We start from the raw sequence: 13,414 nt of genomic DNA, 5'->3' as shown, positions 1-13,414 counted from the left end.
AAATTAATTCTTGTATGTAGGTGTAGATAGTAGAAATTCAGAATCTGGAAAACAATAATGAAAATAAACTACTGACAGGGAACAGTGATCTTCAGCTCTAGATGGCTGTCTTCCTCATCACCAAACTGAAATGTTTACCATGCAGCATTGCTTGATAGGAAGCGAGGCCTCACAGAGGTGCCAACAGTACCACAAATACCAAATCAGATTGGATTTTCTTACCATCGCAGGTGAAGTCCTGGACATCCACATCTTGGATTGGAATATCCTTTAAGAAAAAGGGTTTCAAACAGCGTGGATTTCCACTGACAATTCTCTTCTTCCTCAACCATTTTCCCAGCCAGGCCAAATGGCAGTTACAATTAAAGGAGTTAGCCAGCAAATTACTGAAACAGAACAAGACATAATTACATCAAACAAACATACAGAAATACTGAAATAACTACAGAAAGATGATGGGTTCCAAGTCCAAGCTCCTTCCTGCCATCTGTTTCTGTGAGATCCTCGTCTGTTCTACAGACCAGAGAAGTTCTGTGCAGGCTTTATACTATGACGAGGGTTGTAATTAAAACATATATATGCATATGTATTATATATGCTATAAACCAAAGTACTTACTGCTACAACTATTATTTAGACATATTTACATCACTGACAGGGCTGTATTTATAGTGGATTTCAACCCAAGCTACAGCTCACACCCAAGTCTAAACTCACCTCACACACTGTACCCACGTATGCATGATCTTCCGTGTCATTAATTTGGGTAATGCCACAGAACAGTTTAGCACTGCTAGCCCGTAGCACAGACCTACATGTACCACTCCGTATGCGTACAGCCAAGCTGGCTTAGCACACTGTTCCTTGCCCCAGTACGCTCCTGCTTTCCACTCGCCTGTGTTACGGACCATGCAAACCAGTGCCAGGTGGGAGCCGCTGGCAACTTGAATTTGGGTTTCCTACTGAAATAGTAAGGATAGCACTCTGTATACACATATATAAAGCAGCACTGTCAGCTTGAGCCAATTCTTGTGCCACAGCTTGAGCAGCTTTCTAAGGTCAGTGTATCTGTTTGGAAAAGCATCTGCTCCACCACCTTGTGAACTTTGTGAGGTCTGCATTAAATCTTGCTACAGCTCCTGAAATATCCTTCAAATACAGTTGCAGCCTAGCTGTGGTACTGTGGTGTGCAGTACCCAAAGCAACCATTTGAAAGCCTCCGCGAGAGGGAGGGATCCTTAATGTAGTTTGTGTTAGCAGCATTTAAAACAGGAAAGCCCTATCCATCCTGCTGTCGAGCCATGAAAACATAGATGTATAGCAATTTCTCAGTGGAGCGCTTGTAACATAGTCAGTATAGAAAAGATACGTTTCACTTCTATTTCTTACTAGGTTGTCATCCTTCGAATGAGAGGAGTGTAAGGTGGCACGTTATTTTAACCAACCATCTTCCTAAGCTAACTAGAATTAGTGCTGAGAATCTTGGAAAAAAACTTTTTTCTAGAGTCCTGTACTGAAAAGCTTATCCATAATTTGTGTGTAAGCTTTTTTTACAACAGATTTCAGATGAGGGAAAGAGGATGATACCCCTGGTAAAAAAAGAAAGCCAACTATCTTACGTATGAAGACAGGGAGATCAATAGCCTCAGTCTGAGTTTGCCCCATCGAAGAAAAATGAACTGTCAGAGCCCCGTGTATGGAAAATGAAGTATCTAAACTAACACTGATGGCATTCTCACATCATAAGTGAGTATGTCCGAGAGTTATTATTTTGGTAGTACAGAAAAAAAGATGCTAATGAAATTTGCCTAACGCATAGCATATCTTAAAGACAAAAAAATTTAAGGCCTTAAAGGAACAGGCACTTCAAATGCAGGTGTAGTAGCTGAAGACCTTTAAGTCTTCACTTGCAACATTCTTTTACAAACCTAAATAAACATGTAGTCAAAAAGTTTTCAGCCAAGCAATTCCTTCAGAAAACAACAGTGCTGAAGACAAAAACATATGGCACAGTTGAAGTGTGGCAGCAGGAAAACAAACCCAAATCAGTTCCTAAATTATATAGGTTCTAGGCCAATATCACGTACACGCAATGTGATTTACAGCTGCCCTCTGCATTGTAAAAAAACGTACTTCAATCACAGCGCTAGCCTGGAGCTCTGCGTGTGTAATGACATGTGGATCTAGCACAGACTATTGCACATTATGTAGAGGGAGAACTGAGGGGAGGAGAAAACTCAGCATAATGTTCAATAATAAAAATACTCAACCTACTTCATGCTGACTTGGATTCAAAGGCAAGGCTAACTTGCTGTATAAAGGTGAGAAAATGAACAGGTTACATAGGAGCTTTCAGGCACAATGTGCAGAAAAGCACTGAAAGCATTACTCCAATTCTACTTTCCTTCTGAATTGTTTTCCATTTTCTTTAATCCGTAAGAGGACCACATGCAGGATGCCTTGTATATTTTCCATTCTGACATACTTTGGAATGAACAGAGTGTTTAAACCAAATGTTTAAACCTCCAACGCTAAGTGAACCAATGCTTCAAATGCCATTTGTTCCACTGATGGAAGAGAGTGAGATCATATTCACAGAGCAACTTCCGTGACACAAATCCTTAGAATGAAATAATCCACAACTGGAAACAAACAGCAGGTGTATATAATCAGGTTTCTGGAAAAGCAGCAGCTCTGAGTGTAAAGAACATTTTGCACATCTAAAGAGCGTCCTACTGGGACTTATCAAAAACTTTCAGAAATATTCAAACGTTGAATCTACAAAACGCTCCTATCAGAAGAGTAATTATCCCTTTCTACAACAGGAGAAGTTGCTTTGATTTAATGTGTTACTGCTCGCTAGCTCACCATCAGTAACTATCCACAAACCCTCATTTTCTTCTTGGCAAACACAGGTTAACCTATGACCTAAAATTTATCAAATCCTTGGATAAGAATTTGGATTATGCTTTTGTTAGCAACTAAGAAGGAAGTAAGTTGTTATGTATAAAATGAATAAATAAACTCATCTACTGTTTTGAAATTCTTTGAAGCTCTGGGTAAAAACCAGATTTATCGTGTCACGCATTACACACGTCCTCCTGCCTCTTTAGCAAGACCTAAATTTTGTCCTTTGTCCAACTGCAGAGCAGTGATTTTTTGCTTTAATGGAGTATGAAGTCCATACATGTCCCTGCATACATGGTCTTTCCATGGCAAGACTGTGATGCAACTTGTGGAAAAAATGTAAGGTCAAGGCTCTCTATGAAGTATCATGTGGGACAAGAGATTCCCTACTGCACTTGAAAAGCAACTGAAAGTCTGGAAAGGTCAATTATTTGCAAAAGCTTTATTTTGGAATCTGGCTATTCAAGTGGAGTTCTCAAAGCGCAAACAGTAATGTTGGGCAGACAATTGTTACAAAAAATCACAATTAGTAATCAAAGTTCCTATACCTACGATAGTGATTTAACAACTACTCTTGATTCCAACAGAAACAAAGCAATCAAGCTTTTAGCAAAGATGTCATACTAACATTAAGTTCAGCAGTGTTTGCTCAAGGACATAGACATAGTTTTAAATTCAAGAGGGAATAGAAGTCTTCAGGAATGAAATATGCATATCCTGCTACAAGTGTCTCTTAACAATTGCAAAGAAGCCGTAGAATATTAACTATTTTAATGGGTTCTAGTGACCTGTTAGAAACACATGCTGAAATGCATCTGGATATCGTTGAAATTAGGTTGAAAATATATTCTGGAGTTCAGGTTAAATTTATACTAGAATAGTTGCACGTCATTCTGATGAACCAGTTATCATTCTGGCATTAGCTCCATGCAGCTATTATTATTATAATTAATGGAAAAGCAGTTCTGCTTGCAAATATGCCCACTTGACTGTGTAAGGACTGAGAGACATGACTAAACTCTCTGTATGCAGATGTGCAAGCACACTTCAAAGCAGGATGCTACAGTACCTAGTTTGACTAGTAACAAATAAAAAACTGCTACCTTTTTACCAATAACTTACAAAATAGATGTTCTTCCTCTACTGAAAACCATTAGTCAAGGCATTATTTTCAGAGCTGTCCGTGTTTTGATAATATCAATGATGCTGACTCACGAAGAGTAATAACAAAAGGAGCAATATTTTTAAGTGCTATAAATATGCCAAGATAAAAATGGAAATGTTAAACTTTGTACGAATTTCTGGCTCACATTAATAGATGCAAAAATAAGTCATTATAATACCCGATTAACTCACAGAGTGTGGGCTGAACAGGAAAAGCAGTCATACTATCTATCTTCAGTAGTGTTGTCATCTAATATCTCCACCTACAACGGAGTATTGCTAGGAAATGAACACATCTGAATTTTGCATTTATATGTGGAATATCACCATGGCCTTAAACCGATGTCTAAAGAAGTTAAAAGGACACCTTCTCCTGCGTGTACATCAAGCACAGAATGAAAAATGTATCGAAGAACAAACTTTTTCATCAAGACACAGCTAGGGACCTGCCACGACCAACACGATTGTAAGTCAGTGCCAAAGCAATACATTCTGATCAGCAGCAGCTTTAACTGCTGTTGCTAGAAGTTGTGATAACCTTTATCCACAGCTGAAAAAAAGAAAATGGGCTATCTTCTAACAAAACATGACAAGGATGCTTCTAGGCAAACAAGGTAGGGACTTTATAGACTGATTCAGAGAGTCACAGCTATTAAGGGATCCATGGAAGGAAGCATGGAGACAACTGCACGAGAAGCAGGCAGGCATTGCTCGCAGCACAGTCAGAACAAGCTTTCAGCAACTACCACTTGCTTTGACCAGTGACTTGAAAACAGTCAATAAAAATAATCCGGTTGTGTTTCTCTCTCTGCCCATCAATTTCAAGGAGGCTTTTGGGACTAGTGAAAGTAGATGGAAGAAAAGTCTGGGTTCCTTATGCTGCATGGAGCTAATGTCCAAATGATAACTGATTTGCTGGTGAAAAGTTGTAACAAGAAAATGAAAGCGTGAGCAACAAAACAGCTGAGATTCAACACTTCTTTCCTCCTCCTCCTCCCCCCCGCCCCGCACCGATGGAGGATGCTTTCAAAGCCTGAAACGCAATAGCAGCAATAGTTTATTTTGACTGGACAATTAGGATGTATTTTCAGGGCAGTGTGAAGGGAATTAAGCAGATAACTTTCATTAACAGCAACATCAGGGTCCCCATTCACAGCTGGAAACAAAGAACAGACTTTCTTTCCATATTTATCAGTCTGTACTTTATTAAAATGGACACACTACAAAAAGCCTGTAAACATATTTAAGAAGCAAGGGAAATACTTCAAAGGAGGATTGAGAAATATGAGAGAATTATCAGAAAAGCTTAGGTTGGGATTTTCAAATTCACATTCAGTAGGACTTGAGCATTTTGTCCTCTTAGGTTCTTCTGAAAATCTAAGCATTAGCTAGTAGATGTCTTCTGATATTTATCCAATTTAACTGAAATCCAAGAAAGCTCTTCTTACAAAATTAGACTCTGCTGAAACTAAAGCAGCTTCAGGGAGCTAAAGTGTATAATAAGCTATGCGCTTCTGAATCTGCAGAGACTGTTTTACATGAACTTCTACTGTGCGCTGCCCTAAGCTGTGACACGGCAGAACATGCAGTCATCCTGCCTGAGGCTGGCAACCTCAAAATTTCTTCAGCCACTGCAGCTGAAGCAATTCAAATGTTTTACTAAATCACACCTTGAATCCTCCAAACCTGCGATTTCAGTAGGATGGGGTTTTCTTTCCCTAAATGACATTTTCCATGTACTAACAGTAAGTAGTTTGATTTTGTAACTCAAACGTTGTCGTCTTGAAAGGAAAGCATGGAATAACAACATTATCATGTGTTCATACCATAAAAAAGGTAACTTACATTGTAGACAAGGAGACTAATGTGCTGAAGGCTCCAGGGGTAATAGTGCTGATGTGATTGTCATACAGAGAAAGAAGCCTCACTGAGCTCAGTCCAGCAAAGGTGTCATTGTTTATACAGCTGATAGAGTTGCTCCTCAGCATCCTGCAAGGATTAAAACAGGAAATTAGGAACTACTGAAAGGGGGTGTAATTTCAGGATAGGAGGTCCTTTATCTAGGGCATCAACAGACGCTTTGGCAAGCACTGCACTCTATTTTTATTGTTTGCTGAAGTATGACACAGCTATAGGAGGGCTAGATTCGTGTAAACATTGACTCCTGAACTTAAAATGCATTTCTTCCACACAGCGTTAGAGGCTGATGGGAGCTCCACATCTGCAAGTAGTATGTGATTAAAATTATGACTAGTGGCAAACTTGAAATAAAAACTTAAGTCTTAATTTAGCAAGTATCTGAGAGTAGGTGAAAATGTATTTCAGAGATCAATTGAGAAAGACTGCCAGAAATGTGTGACAGTAACAATACTATCTGCAATACTTCTACTGCTGTCAGGGATGTTTTTTGTAATTCACACTGCAAAAGTATGGAAGGAAACAGCATCCTCAGCAGGAATCAAGGAATAGCTTAGGAAAGATTTCCAGACCTAACACAAGCTCTGAAATGTCAGAATCATTAACTGACAAGACAGAAAGTAGTAACCATCCTATAAAATGCTCTTTGCTCAGTGCTTGTACCAGATGAATCAGTGCTGTGCTTTGGAAGATACATCTCTCTGAGTTGTTATGGTAACAATGAACTCGATAAAGCCTAATTAATCTGAAAGACTGTACTGTCTTGCTTCACTCCATAGTGAAACAGGCTCCTGTGTATTTGTTACACTGCATGCCAATCAACACCTGGGTCTGTAAACATCACTACACAGTGGCGATATTCCTACTTAGGTGAAAAATTACCCAGTAATTAAAGCATACTACCAAAAATCCACAAAATATATACAGCTCATGCTGCTGTTCCAGTGAATTGATCCCCCAAATTGAGGAGGGTTAATTCCTTGGTATCAAATTTAATTCCTTGGTATCAGATTCATGCAGTGAACAATGAAAATTCAGACTCCCTTAGAAGTCTGCATTTAAACCTCAGGTTGGTATCCACAGGTTGGGTGTTTAGATGCTACATCAATAGATCCTTGAAAAACACCAAACGAGATTAGATATGGCTGGGAAAAAATTCACAGTGTAATCACACACACTCAGTGTTTGAGACCTGGACATTACATTGCTTTTGCACTTCTGTTCTCTGTGTGCAGTTACCATCACAGCCACTATCGTCTCAATAGTTTTGGTATTGCAACTGGCGTGCAACTATGTCAGAAAAGAGTCACGGGGCACAGAGACACACACCTTACACGTGGAGTACTAAGCTGCCTGAAAGCCAGGCCAAGACCTCAAGCTCGAAAATGAACGGGGTGGCAAATAAGAGAAGTAAGGCCCTTAGCAGCTTAGCAGCAGTAGGAAACCTTTTCTCAATTCTGTGTGTAAAGTATGAGGCAGTATTACTGCAAGATGGGATGACTGAATTTGGACGCCAATACATCTTGCACAGTGATTTATTACCTTTCGGGAAACATGCAGTCTTTTAAAAACTGGACCGTGACCCTGTCCAGGGTGGCTTCTTTGTAAAAGATCACAATTTTAATCCTCAAATAAAGTCAGTTAATGCATAGAAATATATGTCCCTCAAGCCGAAAACTTTGGTTTCATATCATGGTTCACCATGCACTGTGTGCCCTTCCTGAAGGAAAACTTATCCTTGCAGATCCTCGTATCATGCTGTGTGTATTTAGACTGCTTTATCAGCTAGGGGGAAACGTAGGTCAGGCCAGCAGGGTAGCTTGAATGTTAAGCATCTTTTTATTAAAAAATGCTGAATTTTGTTTAGGAGCACTGCCACAGATTGCTTTACAGTATAAAAACTAATTTAGTATCTATGGACAGTATTTTCAACCCCGTTAGTAAAGCGCATACCTTAAATTAAAGAACAGATGGCTGTAATCACAGAAAAATAATGTCAAAGGAACAGCAAAAGAAAAGTTCCCTATTTGTCATTACAGGCCAAAATCCTTGAAGTGAAAATTTGATTTCTTTTTACATTTGAGTAAGGACTGAAGGAATTCTGCCACGATACTTTGCAACATAAGAAGTATTTGCTGCTAATGAATAAATTGCAGATTTTAAATTGCATTTTCATTCCTAGAGTTTATTTACTGACAGCATCCACCTAGTCAAGTGCTTTCTTCCTACAGCAGGGAAGACTATGCAAGAGAGGTATTTTTCACGTACAGATCATACACATTGTCTGGCATGAGTCTTTGCTATCACCAGAAGCCTAGTCCCTCACTGCTTCTCAGGATGGCGGATGGGGTGGATTGACACCATCTGGAAATCTTGTCTGTGATTCTTCTTCCAATATAACTTCAAACATGAAAATAAATTAGTTAGGTACTACGAGTTCATGTGTAAGTATTAGTTCTTAGAAATAAATTTTGAAGTAATTAATTACAAAAGTAATACCAAACTAACTTCTTACGCATTTGGTCTCTATGACTCCTTCACACTCTACCCAACCACAACCAGATTAATACTATACCCACACATAATTTTTATGGCACTTGGTGTGGCCAAGAAAGAGCGTGCTGTGGCTAGTCTAAAGCCATGCCTGTGCTTGTAGGCTGCTACAGCTGGTGCAGAGTGAGTGGCCAGCTACTTTCTGCCAGCAGGACCTCTAACAGTTTGGTTATGCCTGCCCTGAAGTTGCTTAGCTCTACCTGTTTTGGTGGCAGCAATAATTTGAGTCTTTCTTCTCTCCCTACCTACTGATTTCATATAGTTTGTAGGGTATTAAAAATCTCTCGGGTTCCTAGCCTACTCTAAGGTTTGGTTTAAGCAGCCCAGCAATTCCAATTTGGGTGGAGGCAGAGCGGGAGGATGGACTAATAGATAGCGAACATGTTCCTACATGCCTTGTTTCCATAGGAAATAACAAAATAACAGAAGTATTAAATGATTAAAAGTGCACAAATTACACCCATGACAGGTTCACAACCATGTTACTCCTGAAATTCTTGAAAATCTGTTTTTTCACAGAAGTAGCAGATAAATCTCAAACCTACTCAGGACTAGAAATATATTGAAAACTTCGTAACAGTAATACAAGACCCTGCCTTAGAGCTTGTTTTCTAGTAACCGGTATTTTAGCAGGCATTGCTGAACTCGAGCACTCCCACTCAATTTACAGAGGAACGGAGAAAGACAGGTCTTTGCACTTACAGTGTCTTTAGCCCTGTGAGGCCTCTAAACATTCGTCCATGCACTGATTCCAGTTGATTCTCTGTCAGAATCAGCTCCTGCACTCCTGAAGCTCCATCAAATGTGCCTTCTCGGATCTCCTTGATCTTATTGTTGCTTAGATTTCTGGAAGGACACAACCAGTCACAATAAGAAAACTATTAGCATTTTATTCCAAACGTATGTCATCACACTGGAAGGAGGAAGATAGGAAAAGTATGTGCCTTTTAGTGGTTATCTAGACAGACATTCAGTCAGCAAAGAAAGCATAGAGAAGTTCAAAAGTATACCTACTGTACTTACAAATAGCTCCCCTCCACTCATCAAAACCACAATTATATCAGATGTATTAAGCATTTAAACTAATGGAATTAGCAGCTCTTACATTTCTTGTCATTCTTGCTTATAAGGGTCTCAGAGATACAGTAAGTGGGGGTTTCTAACATCTGATTTATGTCCATGAAATTATGGACCATGCTTGGGATTGGATGTTCATCGGGCAAGAATCAGTTAATGTTACTACCATTGAAAAAGGTACCACACATTGAAACATGGACCACTTTTATTTAGTGTACCAGGACTTTTACTCTTTTTAAACTCAACACTGGAGTAACGTACAAAAGCATGTGACTGCATGTATCTGATACAAGTTTTAATATGTGTACTCATGAACTCCCAGGCACTTAAATTTAACACCACCACTCAAAATGAAATGCATATCCCTTAATTCTTAATTCACAGCTACTGCAACATACAGCCTTATTTTCCTAAATATTTACTCTGCCTATACAGACTCAAGATGTTTGCTTATAGATCAACATTGGAAAACTTCAATCTACACAGTCAAATGAAGTTCTGATGAAATGCAAAACTAATCTCTTGAATATTTCATATTTGTGGAAAACTCCATGAATAGAAAACTTCTGAATGATAAAATGCCATTAGAAATGCATAAGAATAAATGTCATTTAATTATTTAAAATGTTTTCTATAAAAGGCCTGAAGCACCTTAAAACCTTGAGCATCAAGGTTTGATGCCTCCTATGATGCCCTGTATAAATTATGATGAATAATCCTATTCGTTTAGGATTATGACAGGAAACACTATTATTTGTTTTACTGTCTACAACAAAAAAGAGAAAGTAAAAGATATGCTCTTGCTCCCAAGAAGATGCCAAATTCCAACACTATTACTCATATTGAAGAGCACGTTATTCCAGAACTGATCCCAGTACACAAACAGCATGAGTAATAGTTTCAAAATCCCATTCCAGGTGATACAAAACAAATGACAAGGTATCAGATTAACACCTGGGCTACTCTGCTCAGACAATCAGACAATCAACAGGCAATCTTGTTGGGATAAAAGCTGACAGAAGACATGGTAACAGGACAGTTTGGCCTCAGATAGAAATAATGTGGGTCTTGCTCTTTGCAGAAGTCATCACTTAATAAAAAAAAAAAAAAAGTTGAGTCTTGGAGATATGTTTCATGTGGGAAACTTGAGTACGCTGGTTTATGTCTGCTGAGCAACTGTCAGATAGTGGGCCCTACAGCATGTGGCCCATCACCTCTTGTGCATTGTGTGATCAGAAGGAATAGGAGTATGCCAGCAATCAGCCAAAAATAACAGAAAAACATACAGAAATACTTACATGCAGATTTTGCTTTCCAGAAGTTTAGTACGTTGTGCTAACGCACGAAGAGTTTATGTTCAGTGTCAAAGCAAGTCAAGGAAGGGTATTCTGACATATGCATTTAATTTAGGGGCTCAGCTATTTCTCTAGTGGAAATGTTTATAGCTCAGCATCTCTTTTGAATGCTGGCATAAATAATTGCTCCCAATGATCCCTTTCCTGCTAAAGATCATGCCATGATGCATATTTGCACAAAAATGAATGAATGAAAAAGTAATTGTTTGTAGTGGGAAGGGAGGGTGAGTTACTATAATACACAAAGACTCTGACTTTCAATTCACAAACTGCAAACAGACTTGTAGTTACAAAGTTTTATTAGTTTTTACCATCCGAAAGATAATTAGTCACATATATTTTAAAAACGGGTGCAATTTTAATGGATTATTAGTTACTCAAGGCAAAAAAGAGCAAATATTGGAGAAAAAGGCTGGCAATAATTTGCAAAAGAATTAGCAACTTTATACAGTCCAAAGCATCTGAATTTTAATCGCTGCCAAAGACCTTCCGTAGATCGGTAACTTCACTCGTTTAAGTTAGTAACGCCTGATCACTTCAACAACACAAAATTACCCAAAAATATGCTTCCAGTTTCAGAGGCCGGCAATTATATCCACACCTTTCTCATACAAAAGATTGAAAAGCCAAAATTAAATGCTACGGTGAAATCAAAGTTGCAAGGCAGAGAAAAGACAAGCTTTACAATAATAAATAGGTAAAGGCGACGCTGCCCTGCAATCCTGCTCAGAGTATTGTCAAAGCAAATGTTCTGCCAATCTGGATTTCTTTATTTGTGTTCATGAACTAAAGCTTCCCATATCAGAATGCAACCAAAAAAAATGGTAGATGACAGCACTTATTCACTCCAAAAAAAAAGAAGCATCCTCCTTAAAGTCTGACCTACTAGAATAATAAACATGAGAAATTACATACTTTCCAGTCTAGAATTACCAATAAAAATGATCAGCTGATACAGACCTTGAAAAACAATAGCAGTGAAACTTTTGCCTGCTCTGCAACTCAGAGAGCTCTACTTCGTCCTTCCCAGCACTAAAAGAATCTTTCATATATGATCACAGCACGTGACAAGGAATGTTTTTTTTTTAATCAGAAGAAAACTTCTGACAGACTTGACAGCAAGCTCCCATTGTAGAAAAGCCCCATCCTCTTGCAATGCTAAGCTTCTGTGAGGAATTGTTCTTGAAATACTGGAAAAGAAAATGAGTCCTGAGTATTTCCCAGATACCTATGCCCTCTGGCAGGACCCAGATGGGAACCTGTAGTCAACCTGGTCACTCAGGAAAAGGCTATTGTTCCCATAAGGACTCCCTGATTTACCCTGGTGATAAAGTTTAATCCTATATCCAGACTTTTATTCTGGGCAAGAGGTCAGAAGAAATTTTCAGAAAGCCTGTGTTTACTTTATGTGGGGCTGTGAATAGGCAATGAACAGATCTAAGAAGCTATCAAGGTGACATTGTTCACACAGCTCACTTCTCAGTCAGATTTTATTTACATTATGGCTAAAGTTTATAATAATATTATTTCTGCTGATCTTATAACCAACACAGAACAAGCTGGATTCTATTCAGACTTAACAGAACCATTCATCTTGCTGTACCTGCCGGGTCAATTTTAACATTCCAGCACGCTATTCATTGCCGCATTACCGACACACCTTCCCACAAGAGCTACCACCAGAGCACAGTCCAACTGCAAAGGCTCTGCTCGGTCTCACCTTGAACCTTGTGCTTTTATCATACAAACAGCCTGTTCTGAGTGGGGGTTTCCCTGGAATGCTTCTGTCTGTTGGTGATGTGTTTGGAATTTTTAAGTATATGTTAGGAGGAAAATCCCAGTGCTGTTGGCATTCTTCTGGAGGAAAGATGTTTGCTGAGAAGGTTTTACAGCTTTTGCCAATAGTCTGCTGGCTTTTATAGAGTGAGTTCTTCTCAGAAGCAGGATGGCACTGGAAGTCTTAAATACTACAGGCAGTGAAGTACACCCAGTGACATTTCTACATTCATTCAGCAAAGCAGACTGATGGACTCACTGGGAAAAAAGGGAGGCACGTGATGTGCCCAAATGCCATGTACCACAACACTCTCTACAATTTCATTTCCAGAAAATAAAGTCTGCTTCTGTGTAACAAGTGACAGATGACTGCAACCTCAATTGCCATGGCAAAATTTATGCTTAAGGGAAAGAACAGGTACCAGCTATTTCCAAGGACACAAACTGCTTTTACCTCCCCAAGAAACTTGAGATTCTGTTTTTTAAACTGACTTCTAGTCTGCAAACTTTATCGTGATTCAATTTTATTTTCCATGTAAAGTGTGTTAAATCCTGGGCTGACACTCCATACAATTCAATGTAGGAGAAATATTTACAGACAAATTAAGCCTCCAAAGTCGGTTATATACTAGAGGTGGGGTTGGCAGTACCAGCTATTTGCCAAG

General features: G+C 38.9%; 1 protein-coding gene across 1 annotated transcript in view; it reads right to left on the bottom strand.

The window, feature by feature from the left end:
• Positions 1 to 13,414, bottom strand: part of SLIT3 (slit guidance ligand 3) — a gene marked incomplete at its 5' end in the record, with an annotated part of 526,167 nt that overhangs the window by 105,402 nt on the left and 407,351 nt on the right. Inside the window, 3 exons of the mRNA XM_082006257.1 lie at positions 223 to 386; positions 5,917 to 6,060; positions 9,244 to 9,387. Coding sequence (XP_081862383.1) covers positions 223 to 386; positions 5,917 to 6,060; positions 9,244 to 9,387 — 452 coding nt within the window. The remainder of the gene's footprint in view (positions 1 to 222; positions 387 to 5,916; positions 6,061 to 9,243; positions 9,388 to 13,414) is intronic.

This window comes from Phaethon aethereus (assembly GCF_964289735.1).
Source record: "Phaethon aethereus genome assembly, chromosome: 14".
NCBI lineage: Eukaryota > Metazoa > Chordata > Aves > Phaethontiformes > Phaethontidae > Phaethon > Phaethon aethereus.
Note: the sequence above shows the minus strand (reverse complement) of the source record. Positions and strands in the feature narration are given on the sequence as shown.